Source organism: Excalfactoria chinensis, chromosome 7 (assembly GCF_039878825.1).
Source record: "Excalfactoria chinensis isolate bCotChi1 chromosome 7, bCotChi1.hap2, whole genome shotgun sequence".
In the NCBI taxonomy this organism is placed as follows: Eukaryota; Metazoa; Chordata; class Aves; order Galliformes; family Phasianidae; genus Excalfactoria; species Excalfactoria chinensis.
Window position 1 is genome coordinate 13,889,334 of NC_092831.1, and position 17,310 is coordinate 13,906,643.

The 17,310-nt window shown below is 61.2% G+C and overlaps 1 protein-coding gene and 1 pseudogene across 1 annotated transcript; one reads left to right on the forward strand and one right to left on the reverse strand.

Annotated features, from left to right (window-relative positions):
* Positions 1 to 726: 726 nt before the first annotated feature.
* GMPPA (GDP-mannose pyrophosphorylase A) lies at positions 727 to 4,941 on the forward strand. The gene is made up of 12 exons (XM_072342497.1): positions 727 to 893; positions 961 to 1,058; positions 1,133 to 1,236; positions 1,344 to 1,530; positions 1,663 to 1,722; positions 1,800 to 1,930; positions 2,590 to 2,724; positions 2,905 to 3,002; positions 3,137 to 3,183; positions 3,254 to 3,346; positions 3,422 to 3,590; positions 3,678 to 4,941. The coding sequence occupies exons 1-12, from the start codon at positions 851 to 853 to the stop codon at positions 3,776 to 3,778; spliced, it is 1,266 nt and encodes a 421-aa protein (XP_072198598.1). The 5' UTR covers positions 727 to 850; the 3' UTR covers positions 3,779 to 4,941.
* A 643-nt stretch (positions 4,942 to 5,584) lies between these two features.
* Positions 5,585 to 9,437, reverse strand: LOC140254935 (rac GTPase-activating protein 1-like; annotated as a pseudogene).
* Positions 9,438 to 17,310: the final 7,873 nt, after the last annotated feature.

The following is a 17,310-nucleotide window of genomic DNA, read 5'->3' on the forward strand; positions in this document are numbered from 1 at the left end:
TCCCACTGTCACGACACGGGGGGGTTAAGGGACGGCCCCGTCCCCCAGCACAGACCGGGGATGCCCGCGGTCAGCGTGCTTTGCACGGGAGTGCTGAAGACAGAGGCTGCTCCGCTGGGCTGCGCAGAGGGGCCGGCCGGCAGCACGGGCCTGTTCCTGCTCTGCTCCAGAGGGCCGCAGCCCGGGCCCCACACCGGTGCCTTCCCTGGGCTACGCACGCTCTGCACCTGCTCAGGCCCACGCTGCTCACGCTCCCGGGGGCACCCCGAGCAGGAAGAGATGCTTGTAGCCACCTGGACCCGGATCGCTCCCCGCGGCCCCTCCCATCCCACGTGCAGCCCCACACGTGCCTTGCTGAACCACGCGCTCCACGCACACGCACGCCCTGCACACACACGCCGCCCCGCGGGGTGCACGACGCTGCGCGGACCCCCTTCGCCTCCCCTGGGCAGCACGGGGCAACTGCACTGCGGCGACCGGACCTTATTTACGGACCGCGGGGAGGAGTCCCGCCCTGCTCAGCGCCCCCGCCTCTCCGCCGGGCCCCAGAGCCGCCGCTGTCCCTGCGGGCTGAAGCGAGCACCGTGCCAGAGCAGCAATAAAGGCCCTGAGCAGCCCGACTCTGTCTGCGTGCCTCTGTGGGACGGGAAGCGTGGCTGCGGGGGGGGACAGCCTCAGCTCAGTGTTCAACTCGTTGCACACGCGCACAGCCGCGGCCGATCTCGCACCGACACGGCGCCCCCTGGCGGCCGGCGGGCGCGGCGCAGCGGGGCGGCGCTGTCGGTGACGCGGCGGTGGCGGAGCTTGCTGATGTGTCCCGGAAGCGCCGCGCCGGGCCGGCAGTGCCGTCATGCCGCTGAAGGCCGTGATCCTCATCGGGGGCCCGCAGAAGGGTAAGTGGCCGGGCTCCGGGGGACGGTCTGCCCGCGCCCGGCCCCGCCGACCCGCTGTGCCCCGCAGGCACCCGCTTCCGGCCGCTGTCGTTCGAGGTGCCCAAGCCGCTGTTCCCCGTGGCCGGCGTGCCCATGGTGCAGCACCACATCGAGGCATGCGCCAAGGTACGCGGGGGCCGGACCGAACCGGGTCGGGTCGGGCGCCGTGCGGGAGCTGCAATCCCTCTGCGTCCCCGCAGGTGCCCGGCCTGAAGGAGATCCTGCTGATGGGCTTCTACCAGCCCCACGAGGCTCTCAGCCGCTTCCTGGCGGCGGCCCAGCAGGAATTCAGGATTCCCATCAGGTGGGCGCGCCGCCGGGTGCCCCCTGTGGCCCCGCTCCCCCTTCTCACCTGCCGCCGAGCGCCCATCGCTAAGCACGACTATCCCTGAGCCCTCCCCTCCGCCGTAGGTACCTCCAGGAGTACGCGGCCCTGGGCACGGGTGGGGGCATCTACCACTTCCGTGACCAGATCCTGGCGGGCGGCGCTGACACCTTCTTTGTGCTCAACGCGGACGTGTGCTCCGAGTTCCCCTTGCAGGAGATGCTGGACTTCGGGCAGCAGCACGGGAACAGCTTCGTCATGCTGGGCACCACGGTGCGTGGCGGGGACGGGGAGCGGGGCAGCTGCGGCACGGGCTGGGCAGAAGCTGTAGGATGAGGCCCAGGCTGCCAGCTCTGCTCTCACCCACCTGCTGCTCCCCTGCCACTGACACACCCCGCTCTGCAGGCCAACAGGACGCAGGCTCTGAATTACGGCTGCATCGTGGCCAACGCGGACACGCAGGAGGTAGAGGAAGGCACAGAGCGAACAGTAAATGTGGTGCCGAGGTTCTGCCCTGGCCCTCACATCTCTCCTTCGCTCAGGTCCAGCACTACGTTGAGAAACCCAGCACGTTTGTCAGTGAGATCATCAACTGCGGCATCTATCTGTTCACATCGGCCATCTTCCAGCACATCGGCGAGGTCTTCCAAAGGAACCAGCAGGAGTTAGCGCTGTGAGAGCCCCTTTCCGCCCTGTGTCCCTCCCACCCACCCCACTGCTTCCCAGGCCTGCAGCAGCACACTCATCCTCCATTCTTTCTCTATCTTCTTTCCTCCTTTGCCATCACTCACTTGTTTCCTGGTCCTGCACCAGCTGCCCTTACCTTGGGTAAGTCAGTCCTTCTGTGTCCGTGATGGCTGCTCTCTGCTGGATTGTGCCTAGTGGTAATGCATGCTTTGCTCCCTGCTACAGCCCTGCAAGGCTGTCCTATACATCTCTTCCCGCGCCCTTTCCCTTCCTCTCCTCCCATCCCATTCTCATACAGCTCTGGACAAGGGGCTGAGCAAGCTTTTCAACTGGGAGCACTCTGCTTCCCCTTCCAGCTCTCTGCACCAGTAGCCTGTCATCTGTGCTACCACCCAGCATCAATCCAGCTCTGCAGCTACACCACCACTACACACCTACACCTACACCAACCTGAGTTGGGTGGAGCTCTTGCACCATCCACTTCTGGCACAGAACTTATGACAGCTGGCAGAGTAACCGTAGGCTTGGCAGGGCTGGCTCTGCCTCTGGAGAGGAGTGCACATTTAGGAAGGAGCCCCCAGATTTGAAGAGGGTTTACCAGGGTCCCTTGCTGGGGCAGGGATCTAAGAGAACTCTTGCTTGCAGAGAGGAGAGCTCCAATGGCTGGCAGCGTGCTGAAGTGATCCGGCTGGAGCAGGATGTGTTCACAGCCCTGGCTGGGAGCGGTAAACTCTACGTCTACAAAACTGATGGCTTCTGGAGCCAGATCAAATCAGCTGGGTAAGGGCTGTGGCTGGTGCAGCAGGAGCTCTGAGTAAGTTGTGCCAGATGTGGGAGAGGCAGATGCCCAGATGGAGCCTGGTGGGTGGGTGGGTGGGACGGCAGGTACTGAATTCAGACTCTCCTCCGTCCTGGAGGCACCAGAGAGGCAATAACAATCTTCTGCTTTTCCTCCTCCAGCTCTGCTATCTATGCCAGCCGTCTCTACCTGAACCAGTACAGCCAAAGCCACCCAGAGAGGCTGGCCCAAAACAAACCTGGAGGCCCCATCATCCGAGGTACCCCACTGACATCCCCCAGGGCCCTGGGAGCTGCTCCGTGCAGCCAGGACCCACAGGCAGATCTTCCCATGCTCTCAGAGCCAGGCGCTCATCTGAGCTGTTTTCCTTGACATAGCTGCCTTGTGTTGCAGGCAATGTGTACATCCACCCTACAGCCTCTGTTGACAGCACAGCAGTGGTGAGTGCAGGGAGACTGCGGGGTTGAGGACGCCACTATCCCTGACCTTATCACGATCCTGTCTTCACAGCTAGGCCCCAATGTCTCCATTGGGGAAGGAGTGACAGTGGGAGCTGGTGTGCGCATACGCGAGTCCATCATCCTGCATGGGGCCTCGCTGCACGTAAGTAGGGTTTGCCCTTGGACAGGGGTAGTCTCCAGCCCCTTGCTGCACCTCTCATCCACCACTGTACTCCAGGACCACACCTGCGTCCTCAATACCATTGTGGGCTGGGACAGCACCATTGGGCGCTGGGCCCGTGTTGAAGGGACACCCAGTGACCCCAACCCCAATGATCCCTATGCCAAAATCGACAGTGAAACACTCTTCCGTGATGGCCGTCTCACACCTTCCATCACAATCCTCGGTAAGTACATCCCAGCCCTACACTGGGTCCTACAATATGAGCCAGGGTCCTCTCCCTCTTTTTAAAGCCCTCATGCACCCCCTACAGGCTGCAGCGTCACCATCCCTGCTGAGGTGGTTATTCTCAATTCCATCGTCCTTCCTCACAAGGAGCTGAGCCGCAGCTACAAGAACCAGATCATCCTGTGAGTCAGCTGCTTGCTGGGGTGGGATGGCCTCTGCCAGCCCCCAGATAGGGCTTCACCTCCTGGGGGTTCCCAGCACCCCAGAGGGCCAGGTGCAGGAGCCTTGCAAGTGCCTGAAGCCAGCTCCAGATAGACATTAAAGCTGGTGAGCCATCAGCCCCATGTGCTGCTTCTCTTGCAGCCCAGGGGTTTGGGTGAAGCTTTGAGCCTACACAGGGCCCTCACTCCAGGCCAGCTGCTGGCTGAGCAGAGCACTTGCTCCCTGCAGCATTTTGGGTCCTGAGCTCTGGGTACTGCCATACCAAAGGGCACTACCATCATGGCCTTGCCCTGGAAAACTTGGTACCCCTGCCCCAGCTCCAACAGCTGCTCTCTCCAACTCCTCATAAGGTGTTGGCTCATCCTAGGGGAACTTTGACTGTGCCTGTTCTGCCCAGACACCCCACCCAGTGTGAACCTGGTGGGAGGATGCAATAGTGTGATTGCAGCAACCTGGGCTAGGCTTCTGCCTACCATGGGGCAATGCCAGCAGAATCAGGCTGGCCTAACAGCACTGAATGGGACAGCTGGCCCTGGAGAAAGTACCTGTGAAAGTACCCACTCCCACAGGAGCACCTTCACACAAGGGCTCAGTGTGAGGCAAAGCTGTGTTCTCATCAGGCTGTAACCTGCACAAGTTGCATCAGGGCACTGGCTCCCTGCCTTCCTGAAGGCCAACATGGGGGCCTCACTGCACGCCTGCCCTTGCACCAGCGATGGCTACAGGGCACAAGAGAGATCATCTCACTTGTGTGCAGGGGCAGAGAGATCTACCGCCTTGCTGTGGCTTGTAAAACCTGTTTTTATTGAAGGCGGCTCATTGCTGATCCTGGCACGCAGCAGAAAGCAGTGCTGCCCTTTATCCACTTATCTCCCTGCCTTCCCTCCATGTCATGCAGCTCTGTGCTAAAGCCCCACGTGCTGCTGAGGGCACATCACGCCTCACTTCCCACCAGGCACTGCATTAGGGATTCTCCATCCATCCCGTACCACCCCAGCTGGATGGATTTGCAGCAAATCCTTGCTCCCAGCCTTGTGCATTCCTTTGCCAGTTCTGCTGCGGTCCTGGGTGGGGATTAGCTGTTCCCTGACTTTAAGCACATTAAACTCTTTCAGTTTTGCCTCTGCCTTGGATGTGCTAATTTCCTTGCCCTCTGGTGAACACCCCTGCACTGAGGGGAGCTGAGCCAAAGTACTTGCTCACTTCTGAAGTTCTTCCTGTGTCCCATGTCTGCCCTGGGTTTTAGTATGGACAAAGGTTTCTCAGCTGCTGGACACGGCTCTGGCAACTTTTTCCCCCTGTTGTGCAAGGCCCCTTTTCCCCTAAGTTTTCCTTTACTGCTTGTTCCTTGTGCTACATTACAGGGGGCAGGTAGGGGGGAAAAATAAACAAGCCCTGCCTGGGCCATTGCCCATCCACCTGCTCTGCTGCAGGTAGAGCCTCGCACACCTCTGCTGCACGTTGCAGCTCTGCTGGAAGGAAGGAAGGAGTTAAAAGGGGCCAGGAAGGTGGGAAGTCCTGGGGCTGTCCTGCCCCTAGCAGCTGCTCTGATTACTGAAGGCAATCAGCATCTGGGCTGACAAGGGGCCCCTCAGTAGAGGGGCTGCAGGGGGCCCTGCTTTTCCCTCTCAGCCCAGGAGTGATGGTGGCTGCCTTTGCCCCCTGCAGAAACAGGATGCTGGGGACTACAGCTCTTGCCCACTGAGCCCTCAGCCCTGCACAATCCTGTCCACAAACCCTGGAGCAATCCTGCTGCAGATGCCACTCATACCCAGGCCAGTTTTGCTACAAACATTTAATATAAACCAACCACCAGTGTGGAGCATAATCCTTGTACTGCCCAAAGCTACAGGGAAGCTGAGCACCACAGGCCCACGCTGTCCTCCTCTTTCTCTTCCTCCTCATTACTCTGGTGCCAGCTCCATCCCCAGGGAGCCACGGCTACACTAGAGGGGGGAAGAGCCGTTCCACCTTCCCAGGGGCTGCCCTCTGCCTGTGGGGAAACGCAGGAGATGAGTCAGGGTGTGAGGTGGGCCCCCCAGCCCCCCCTCCAGCAGCACTCACGGTGCCTGGGTGGCTGTGCCCACGCAGCTCCGCAGGGCACCAGGCAGGCAGCACGTCCTGGTGGGGCTCAGCTGCCCCGCATGTGGCTCTGGGATGGCAATGGGGCAAAACAGCGGCTCTGCAGGACACAGGGTGGGTCAGGGGCGAGGGGTCACACCTGGCTCTGCTATGGCTATGAGAGTCCCACATGAGAGTCACACACACTCACCACGTTCGCTGCTTGGATCTGGTGTTGGCTCTGGTTTCTCTTGTTCTGACCCCACAAAGCCCCTCCAGAAGTCAGATGGCAGTGCTAGGAGCTGGGCCACCACCTGCACAGAGGGAAGAATGGAGGCTGGAGAAGGGGCCGGTAGCACCCGTGGCAGCACCTGCAGCCTGAGTTCTGCTCACCTTGCACTGCCGTGGTGTGTCCTCCATGATGGCGAGTGGCGTGGGGTTGGCAGAGCCGTGCCCCACCAGAGTGGGGCCGAAGACACGGGACAGGTTGAGGACATCCATCTTGCAGTGGGGGCTGCGTGACACCCTGCAAGGGGACAGGGTGGGCACAGTGCTTGGCTGTGGGGTGCCTACCTCTATGTGGGTGATGGACTGGAGTCCCACAGCCCTCACCTGAGCAGGTGCAGCATGAGAAAGGCCAGCGTGTCCCTGTTGGCGGCAGGCAGCTTGCCCACCACGTGCCGCAGGGCTGTGCTGCGGGCAGCTTCATCGGGGATGTCTGTGGAGGCAGCGGGTGTTATGGCAGCAGAGCAGCCCCTTCCCCATCCAAACCCCCGCTCACCAGCAGCCCGCAGGAAGGCTGGGTGCAGACTGAAGGTGACCAGCGGCTCCTTGAGGCCCCGCAGGAAGTCCTTGAGCACGCCGCACACCACGTGGATGTCAGCCACGCCGCTCGGGGTCTCCCCGCCGTGCAGCAGCCGCCGCTTCCACTCCCGCACCAGCGGCTCCGCTCCTGGCACCCGGTAGAGCCCAGCCTGTGGAGGCCAAGCGGCTCAGCCTGCGGGGAGCACGGCTTCACCCCATGTCACCACATCCCCTACCTCGGACAGGCCTCGCGTCTCCACCTCGGTCACGCACTGCACCACCAGCGCAGGGACCAGCGGGGCAGTCGGGGGGGCAAAGTCAGCCAGCACACCCTGGAGAAGGGAGCAACGAGAAGGGAGCTCAGCACCGAGCCCACTCAGCACCCAAGCCCTGGTGCCCGGGGATGTGGCCACCCACTCACCTCTCGGGGCCAGGCCTGCGGACGAGGCTGAGCAGTGCAGGGCCTGGGGCAGCGCTCCCGGCACTTGGGGTGCAGCAGCAGCTGGCACTGGCGGCACCTGAGCGCAGCCCTTCCGAAGTGCAGGCGGGAGCCGCAGGCACCACAGGGCTCCGTGCGGATCACCTGGGGTGGGGAGATGGGGGGAGGGCCCAGCACTGCTTTGGCTGTGCTGGTTCCCCTTACCGTAGGGACCAATGAAAGGAGCGGGTGCTCGGCACGCACCATTTTGGAGGAGAAGTGGTGCTGGGGGGATGGGAGGCCAGGTGGAGGGGAGAGGGGGGGACCCGGCGCTGGCTGCGCCACAGAGCCACCCTCAGCCTGGCTCTCCTGTGCCAAGGCACGGCTGCCCTGGTCCTCGCTGGTGCCCCATGCTGTAGTCAGCTCTGCAGAGAGATGGAGCAGTACAGGGATCCCCAAAGTCAAGGGATGTGGGAGGCTCCCCGCTTCCTGGGAACCCATCAACCCCCCAGTGGCGATGGAGGCACATGACACACCCAGAGGACCTCAGTGCCACACAAGCATCTCCTAACTGATCTCCTCCCCTGCAGTGGAAGCACTCCAGTTCCAGTCTCACTTCCCCCATCCAAGCAGCCTGCCTGCACCCAAGGCCTGCCACCCCCCTTCCCCCCACCGTGACCTGCATGCGTGGAGATGCGGCGTGAGCAGCGACGTGGCACCAGCACAGGAGGCGGGGGGCTGCGGGCACGCTCCAGGACCTCAGCAGGACGGGGTTCAAGGGGGATGCTCTCCTGTAAAGCGGGGGCAGTGAGGAGGTGCCTGGCTGCAGCCTCACAAGCCACGCTCAGACTGCTGCCCAGCCCTGGGGGGTCTCCACTCACAATGCTGGAGGGTGCCACAGAAGAACGGTGCCGCTTTGCCACAACCACGGGGCCAACCTGAGGGGCCAGGGACAGGCGCTGGGGACAGAACAGAAGGACTGATGAAGAGGAGGGGGAACCTCTCCCTGACTGCCCATCAAACACCCAAATGCAGTGGTTTCAGCCCTGAAAGAGGTGGCTGTCTCCAAACCCCACAGCAGCCACATAAGTACCCAGACCCCAGCAGCAGGAGCCTAGGCCAGGGCTGCAATGCAGAGCAGCACACGGGATGCCCACACGTGGGGATGAATTATTGAGGAGCCCGGCTGGGCCACAGCACAGCGTAATGGAGTTTCTATTGATTGCGGAGATTTGCTGAGAGACGGCGCTCCCAGCCCAGCAGCAATACATTAACCCCCTGCTGGGTTTCTCACAGTCCTCTGCACAGGGATGGGAGACACCATGCCCCAGCATCCCTCCTACATACCTGTCTCTCCTGGGCCTTGCGCTTCAGAGCCCGCACCACCATCATGTCAACATCCTGAAAGGCAGCAGAGGATCTTGGCTTGGCCAGGCCAACAGCACCCGAGCTCTGCCCATTGACGTGGGCAGTCCCTGAGGTTCCCCCAGGTCACTCCTCACCACATCATCCTCAGTGCGGTCATAGCTGATGTCTGAATGAGACAGAAGGGACTGGCACGACTCATCCACCACAGACGACCTGCAGGAAGAGCATGGTGTCAGCACGGCTGGGGGACCCCAATCCTGCCCAGCGCCCCCAGCCCCGCTCACCTCCTGCCTGCTGCCAGGGCCGTCCCCTGACTCCATCCAGCCAGGGCACGGAGAACGGAGCACTGCTCCCCACTGCTCCATGGCTCCTGCATCAGCAGCTCAAGGACCAGCTGCAGCCTGCGTTCCTGTGACCCAAACAGGGTGGCATGAGGCAAGCACTCCCAGCACCCCCGGTGAGTGCCAGCTGCCAGCCCAGCAGACCTGCTTCTCCAGCTCGGCCTCGGCACGGTGCCGCTTCTTCATCTCCACCTCCACCTGGTTGCGGGCATGTTTCAGCTTCACCTCCAGAGCCGCCCGCTCGGCCTCAGCACGGGCCAGCTGCTCACGGGCACGCTGCACGTCTTTCTCCAGCCAGCAGCACCGCTGCCGCGTGGCCTCAAAGCTGCGCACAACGCGGATGAAGTCTGCAGGTAACAGCAGTGGGTGCCAAACCGAGCTGGAGGCCGCTCCCAGCGTCCCCCACTTGCTCCACGCAGAGATGCCCCACACACCCACCTTCCTCCAGCCGGCCGTCCAGCTCCACCAGCTGCCGTGCCCGCTCCAGCTGGGCCAGCAGCCGACCGCAGCGCCGCCGCAGCATCCTGCCCCGATGGGCGGACAGACGGGACGGACAGAGGGAACGAACCGCACACCTCCTACCCTCCTCCTCCACCGCCGCAACCGTGCTCCGCCCTACGGCCCCGGGACAGCGCAGGCTCCAGGGGGCGAGGGGTCCTCCCTGCCGGCCTATGTGGGCCGGGGGCTGGGGTGGAGCCCTGCCCGGCCCCGCCTCCCGCAGCCCCGACGGCTCCCGGTGTGGGGCCCGGGACTGCCACGGCTTCGGGGCTCCCGGCGGGGCTGTGTCCTGCAGATGGAGCCACCTCCCTACCGCAAAGCCCGGCTGCTGCCCGGGCACGCTAGGATGCTCTACCCCCCACGACCCCCGCACTGCACACTCTTCTTGACAAAGCCCTAGTCCCTCTGGCCCTGAGTTCTCGCGGGGGCTTTGAGTGGGTTGGTGGGTCCCCGGTGAATGGCAGCCACCCCTCCTTGATGCCTGTCCCGACCTGCTGCGGATGCCTGGAATAGCAGTGGGGCTGGCAGCAGGGCTGGGCGTGCAGGGGGGCCCCGTGCACACGCACACACATGTACACACTGGCTGGGTCTTACCTGCTCTCACACCTCCCCGGCTTCCTCTTTGCACCTCTAGCGCCCTAGTGCCTCCAGGCACTGAAAAGGGAGGGAGGTGGGGGACGGGGCAGGTAGCACCCCACGCGTCAGGATGACTTAGAGACCCAAAGAGGCACCTGCATGGGCTCATTATGTAGGGTCCAGATGTGCAGGGCTTAGAGCAGAGCCCAGGGAGCAGGTGGTGTGGGGCGGGGTCTCCCCATGGGCACAGAGCTGTCCTACAGCACAGCCACAGTGGGTGCTGAGCTGGCAGGTAGGGAGCAGAGAGTGCTTCTCCAAGGATCTCCTTTCTCCCAAGGTTGAATGTGAGTCAGGGTTTGGAGCGACTTTAATTACTGCCAGATCGATAGGCTCGGCATGGCCGAGCAAAATCCAATTGCGGGCCCAAGAGCCTCTCTGCTCAGCCCTAGCAGGGGACGCAGGGCTGTTTGTCCCCCTGGGGTGGCTTTGCCGCAGCCACCACATCCCCTGGGGTTGGGTGGCAGGCTGGGAAGCCTCCAGTTTGACACACTGGGGAGCTGGAACCTCCACTGCTAAGCCCCTTCCTCACCCATGTGCCACAGCCCAGTGCACTGAGCAGCAGGACCAGCCCTGAGGACACCGAAGCCCGATTACAAGGGACACACCAGGGAGACCTTCTGATGCTCATGGCTGGGCAGGGTGCACCCGCCACCCACCCCTGCCGGCTCTGCGGCTTGGCCAGGCGCTGCATAAATAGCTGTTTGTGCCTCCGCTCGGCCCCTGCGTGGGAAATAATATCGGCTGATGGAACATAATGCCCTGCTTCACATGTTCAATTTTATCATTTTCCGAGGCAGGCAATCTTCGTTTAAAGCTGAATGGGCTGGGGAATGTTAATGAAGTGCCGGCGCTGCTCTGCACCGCGCTTTATCTCTTGGAGAATAATTTGGGTGAGCTCGGAAATAGAGTTCCCAGTCCCAATTCAAGCGGCGGCAGCACCGCGTGCCGATAAAAGTGTAATTCCTGGCCAGCGCGTGGCCCTGAATACATGACAGCTTAACCCTTGGTGCCCCACGGGGACGGCACAGCCTGCCTGCAGCCTCCAGCCCAGCCACCAACCCTGGTGCAAGGTGAGGTTGCAGGTGTTTTTTGGTGCGGGTGCACCCGATTAATGCAGCGCTGCTGTGGTCCCTCTGAAGATGCTGAGATCCTTTGTCTTAGCAGCCACCAGCACAAGGGGTGAAGGGGCCCCTCAGCTGAGGCAGCAGTGGGGTGCTGTGGATGGAGCTTTCCCCCATGGCTGAGCAGGGTGGGCAGGTTTCCAGCACCGTTAATCAGGGCTGTGAGAGCCAGGATTAATGTGCACTCCAAGCCTCTCCAGTCCCAGCTGTGATCCAGCCCTCTGCTCTCAGCCAGAGCCGCCTCCACGTGCTGAATTATCAGCCTGAGTAATTAAGTGGAGAGCTTTGTTTTAGCGCAGACATCTGATGCCTTCACACCGAGGAGCACAACAACTGGTGCGGGTGTTTATGCTCTGTGCAACACATCTGGCTCATGGGAGAAAACCCACCACTGTCTCCATGGCACAAAGTTAGAGGGACGGGGTGGTGCTGAGCAGTGAGCTTCACCCCATGGCATCACTGCTGCCCCTGACCCCTCCAATGTGACACTGTGGTCCAGGGCTGCCTGCAAAACAGGAGCTCTCCCTGCTGCACCCTGCACACAGCACAGCGTGTTGTGAGATGGGCGATAATTGCTGGCTTGGAGATAAAATGGAAATGGGACGCAATAAAACATGGGTTTATCGGAGGTAGGTGGTGCCTGGCTCACCCGATACCTGCTGCTGATAAGGGAGCTGGCGTTCAGAAGGGGAGAAATGCAGATCTCAGCTGTCTGGGCCTGTGAGAGGCAGACACCGTGCCATGCAGGAAATTGTTGCTTTGCACAGATTAGGGGATTAGCACCAGCGGGAGGAGGGGGAAGAGCCTGGCGCTGGGAGAAGCCAGGCTGCGAGGAAAGAGGAGATAGCAGGATGGGCAGATGCTGCTCCTGGCACTGGACGTGCCTCATTGAACAGCTTTCTCTGCTCCCCCCAAACTGAGAACTGCTCCAGCACAAAGAGAGACACCTGCCCCGAGCACCCCAGGTGACAGCAGGGGCATTGGCACATTCAGCAGTTGGTACCACCATGCTCTCTGTGCACCCACACCACAGGGCTGCCCCGTCCCCCTGCTCCTGTGGGCGAGGGATGGCCATCCCCGCCAACTGGAACTGATTCCATGAGATGCTACATCAAACACTTTAATAAAAACCAGATATATCACACCTCTTGTCTCCTCTCCATCGATTCATTTAGCAATTTTACCCAAAAAAGGCAATCAAGTCAGACCGGGCAGATTTATTCTGTGTGAGCTCTGAGAACATCTTTATTGCTCCCCATTCCCCTGCCCTCGAGGTCCTCAGAAGCATTTTTCTCTCAATATTTGTTCTACTCTTTTACTAGGGATGAAGCTCTGTTGATGGGCAGTAATTGCCTTGACTGCCCTGCCTTCCCATGATAAAGATTGGTACCTCCCTGGCTGCCACCTCCCCCTACTTTGCTCACCCATCCTTCCTCGGCAACATTATTGACTTGGAAAGTTCATTAACAACCCCCCTTAATGGCTGCAGCCCAGCCCACAAGGCAAACCTCTCCTGTGTTTTCCCTTGGCAGCTGGATGCAGGAGGTGATGCAAGATGCTTTATGCATCTCTGGAGCTACCCGGGTGCGCAGCCTCTTCTAGAACCATCACTGATAGACGCTGTCCACATGTGGGCTCTCATTTTTGGGGCTGTTCTGCCTGCAGCATCTACCTCTCTGGCCAGGCTGGCTGGTCCACACAGATGGGCAGACTTTGGGTTTTGGCACACGGGATGCTGGAGCATCCTGCAGGCTGCCTGCCCCGGCACAGCTCCCAGTGCTGCCGCGTGCCCATGTCGCTGCCATCCCTGCGCCCTTGTGAGCTGGGCTGGATCTGAGCCAGGCGTGATGCCGGGATTAGGCACTGCCTCCTCCAAATGAGCTGTTAATTATCATAATCTGGTAATTGAGAAAAATCTAATTATGCAAAGCTAATGGATTTAGAGCTGTGCAGGGGAGCACGGGCCATGGGAGCACAGCCGGGCAGGGCCGGCACCACAGGGCCATGGCTGAGCCAGCATGAACCCCACCACTCACAGGGCTGTTCTGCTGCTGGGTGCCAGGCCAGGGATGAGCTGCTGCAGGAGAGAGCCCAGCCCCATTCCTGGGCATCCTGGCCCCTATGGCTTCAGACAGACTGTGGCTGAGCCTGAAGGTATAGAGGACGTGACAAGGGTGGCACGGGGTGATGCAGCCTGATGTCTTGGAGCTCTGCTCCGATGAGGATGGGGCAGAGCTGGGGCTCCTGAGGGCTACCTCCATGGGGGACACTGCACTTCCATGCATTTCTCCCCACTCCAGAGCTGATGCAACCCCGCCCAGGCACCTCTGTGCCTCCCTGCAGAGCCTGTGCTAAGTGCCCGGAGATGGGGTAAGGAAGCAGGGCTAATTGCTGGGCTCTCAGGGGAATGCCGATGGTTTCCAGGGCTGCTTTAGTCTCTGGCTCCATCATTAAGTACGTCTGTGGTCTCGGTATTTAGAGAGCTTCCTGCTCTCTCCACTTTGTCAGGGAGCAGCATTATGCTGCCCCGCACTCCAACTCCTCCATTGCGCTCACAGCTCAGCATGTGGCTGGAGGAGTCTCGGGGGCCTCCTCTGCGCCCCTGGGCACCCCCCTGGTCCTCAGCACCCCTTCACCCAGAGGGCTGCCCTGCCAGGCTCCCGGTGCATAGTGCTCAGCTGAAGGATGATGCTGTGGTCCCACAGCGGCGCCCATGGAGCCTGGAGGAGTTCTCCCGGCGCTCCACACTGCACGGCATCCAGCACATCTTCCGGCACCGCCGCTACACTGCCCGCAATCTGCTGTGGCTGCTGGCCTTCCTCAGCTCGCTCGCCCTCCTCATCCATGTCTACACCAAGTGCGTGGGCTTGTACTTCCAGTACCCACACAGCACCCAGCTGGAGGAGGAGATGTCACGCAACAAGACCTTCCCTGCCGTCACGCTCTGCAACCTCAACCCTGCACGCTTCTCGCGGCTCTCCGGCCATGACCTGTACTGGGCAGGGGAGATGTTGGGGCTGCTGGACGGGGCAGGCCAGCCCCTGATGCATGAGAGCACGGAGCGGGATGTGCTGGCGTCCCTGTGGGGCAAGCTGGACCTGAATGAGGAGGAGAAGAGCCGCCCTTTTGACTTCGTGGAGTTCGTGGAGCGTGTGAGCCACCAGTTGGAGCTGGGCGAGATGCTGGTGCACTGCATGTTTGGAGGCAGGGAGTGCTCCAGCAATGATTTCCAAACTGTGAGTGCCATTGCGGGGGGCAGATGGGGACAGGCATGGGGCACCTCTGGGTGATGAGGGACCCCTGGTGATCCAGAGCCAGGATGGGGGAAGGGGATGGACTGGGGAGCATGGCTTGGGGTCACCCTGCGTGGATCCAAGCCCAGCAGGGATGGGATGAGACTTGCAGCCGTCCCTTGGCATGACCCATCACAGCCACTATTCCACACTCTCTGCCGCCAGCACAGCAGATGCAGCACTGCGTGGCGGGAGGGTCCCTAATTCGCTGTGACGGCTCCGCTAGTCGCACTAATGAGAACAAAGTGGTGCTGCTGCGTGGGGCTCACCACCAGGTGCCAGGCAGCTGGCGGGCACCAGGAAGACTCTGCATGGCCCCGTGCACTTGTGCTGCAGTGCCCACATCCATTCACCCTGTTCCATCTCCAGTGACCCAGTGGGTGCTGCAGAGCCCGGGCTGAGTTGGGGTGCAGGCAGGGCAGAGGTGATGCCATCTCCTCCCCTTCCTCCTCCTTGCTCCTGAGTCAACAGAGTGAAGATTACAGGGCTGTAAACAAGGGGATCAATTGTGCTGATGGGAACATTTCCCATTAATAGCTCCAGCCTGTAAAACACAGCGGTCAGGGAGCAGGGGGAGGCTCCGCTTTCAGAGCCATTAACCCTTCCCACTTGTGGTCATGACCTGGCGTTTTGGTGGTGAGGCCAGGCCGCTTGGCAGTGCGGCACTGAGTACAGCACTGAGCTTCCAGCATGGGTGGGGAATGCTCGTGCCATGTGGGATGCCAGCACTGAGCATCACCTCGCCATACACAGCCACGCTACTGCATGCCACAGGCTGTCCCTCTGCAGGCCATGTCCCATATCACCTGGTCACCTGACCTTCACTCCAACCTTCCTGCCTCAGACAACGGCAGATATTTTAGTGTTCTATTAATAGTTTTACCCCCTTAAATTATTGATTCAAATTTACAGCCAGAGCTGCCTGCTTAACAACAGGATCCCTCAGCAATCAATTGTAGGTACTGCTCAGGAGGCTGGGGGGAAGGAAGCAGGTGATGGTGAGTGCTGGCTGGGAGCATGACACCGGGCTGGATGTGGGCATCCCTGCACTAAGTCCCACCTCTGCCCGTGCCTCCCCTGCAGCTGGAGGTGCCATCAGGCAGGGGGCAGCCCGGGCATGGTGCAGGGTGCTGGCAGGGACGCACCGCTATCTCTGCCACCCAGGCGCTGCCTGTCTCCGTGCGCCCGGTGCTTGCGGCAGCAGCTGTGCTGAAGCTCATGCTGGTGAATTATTTAAAGCGTCCCCGGGTGCCATGATAAAGTCAGGCGCAGGGATGGATAGGGAGCTGGGGCTGATCCCCCCAGCCCTGGTGCCAAGCCCTGCAGAGGAGACAGTGTGGGGCACCTGGAGATGAGGGGATGAGACCAACACCAGAGAGAAGCGTGTTTTCCTCCCATGGGTACTCATGGGTGTCCATCCCTGAGGGTGCTGCCAGGCAAGGAGCAGGCTGGGGAAGGCTGGATGAGATGCCCGGAGCAGGGCTGATGTGGGTGGTGGGGAGGAGGGGAGGGGGTGCAGGTGGGGGAGCCCCGGGCACTCTGGCACTGATTACGGATCCGCCTGGCAGGGGATGCGGAACCTGCCGAAATAGCAGATTTAATTATCTCTGTGGAGCAGCAGGAAACGAGCGTGCGGGGAGGGGTTGAAGGGAAAGGGGGGACAAGGGCTTTATCTAGCAGGGCTGTGCCCCCCAAACCTCCACCCTGGGGGTCCTCAAAGCAGTCACCAATGCTAAGAGCCCCTCTCCCACCTCCCCTTCAGGAGGGGCACAGCCCCATGCTGCAGAGCAGTCCTCCCCCCTTCGGGGTCCCTATGCAGTGCAGAGGGGACCCTCTCACTGTGCACCCCGCTGTGCCTCCCCCCTCCCCAGCCCCAGCTCCTGCTCAGTATGCTGCTCGCTCCCTCTGGGCACTGGGCAGGAACTCTTCATTTCACACATCATTTCCTGCCGCTGCTGCAGAGGCACCCGCAGTCCCCATCCCCATCCCCTCCCCAGCCCACAGATCTGCCCCCGTCCCCAGCTCCATGGCACCAGCCTGTCCATTGGCCTGGGGGCTGCTCTCTGCTATCGCTATGCCCTTGGCTGCCCAAGGCCATCACACTCCATTGTCTGGTCTCATCCCTTTTTCACCACCTGCCATCCCTGTTTGCTCAGCACTGCTCCGGGTGCTGCACCATGGCACTGTGCCCCATCCCCTCCAGTCTGTCCCCTTATCACTGCCCGCCATCCCCATCCCCTTTGACACCACAGGCCACTCCGTGCCCAAATCCCTGCTGCTGCTCCTCGCTCCTCACAAAGGGATGTCCTCACACCCAGCCCTGCCAACCTGCCCCTGCCCAGAGCCTGGGGTGGCCCCAGCCCCCAGGGCAGGAAGAGTTAATGGCAGGGCTGAGGCAGGAGGGGCTGCGAGGTGAGGGAGCAGCGGGAGCAACCAGGAGTGATCAATACCGTGTGCTTGAGCCGCGCACAAATCGCAGCTTGGAGCCATAAATCTCCCTCCCTGTCACACACAATGAGGATGAGAGGGGAGCTTATCTCCCGGCTGCCGCTCTGCCAGCGCTCCTCCTACGCGCCCGCTGTACTGCCAGTGGGGCCATGCCAAGATGCACCCTGCAGTGGGAACCCACGGTGAGCACCCCACAACAAGCACTCTATGTTGGGCAGCCCGCAATGAGCACTCCATTAGGTTTACCCCATGATGAGCACCTTATGATGAACACCCCATGATGAGCATCCTGCAATGGGCACTCCTTTATGGGTACCCCATGATGGTGTCCATCTGCCGGGCCAGGTGGAAAGCTCCTGGAATATGGGTGCTGCCAGGGTGTAGGGAGCAGATTTTGGAGAGCAGTACTCAGCACATGTGGCTTGGCTGGGTAAATGGGTGTCTCCAAGCAAGATACCCAGCTCTCTGCTGCTCTGCTGGGATGAAGGCCGAAGGCAGATTCGGACAG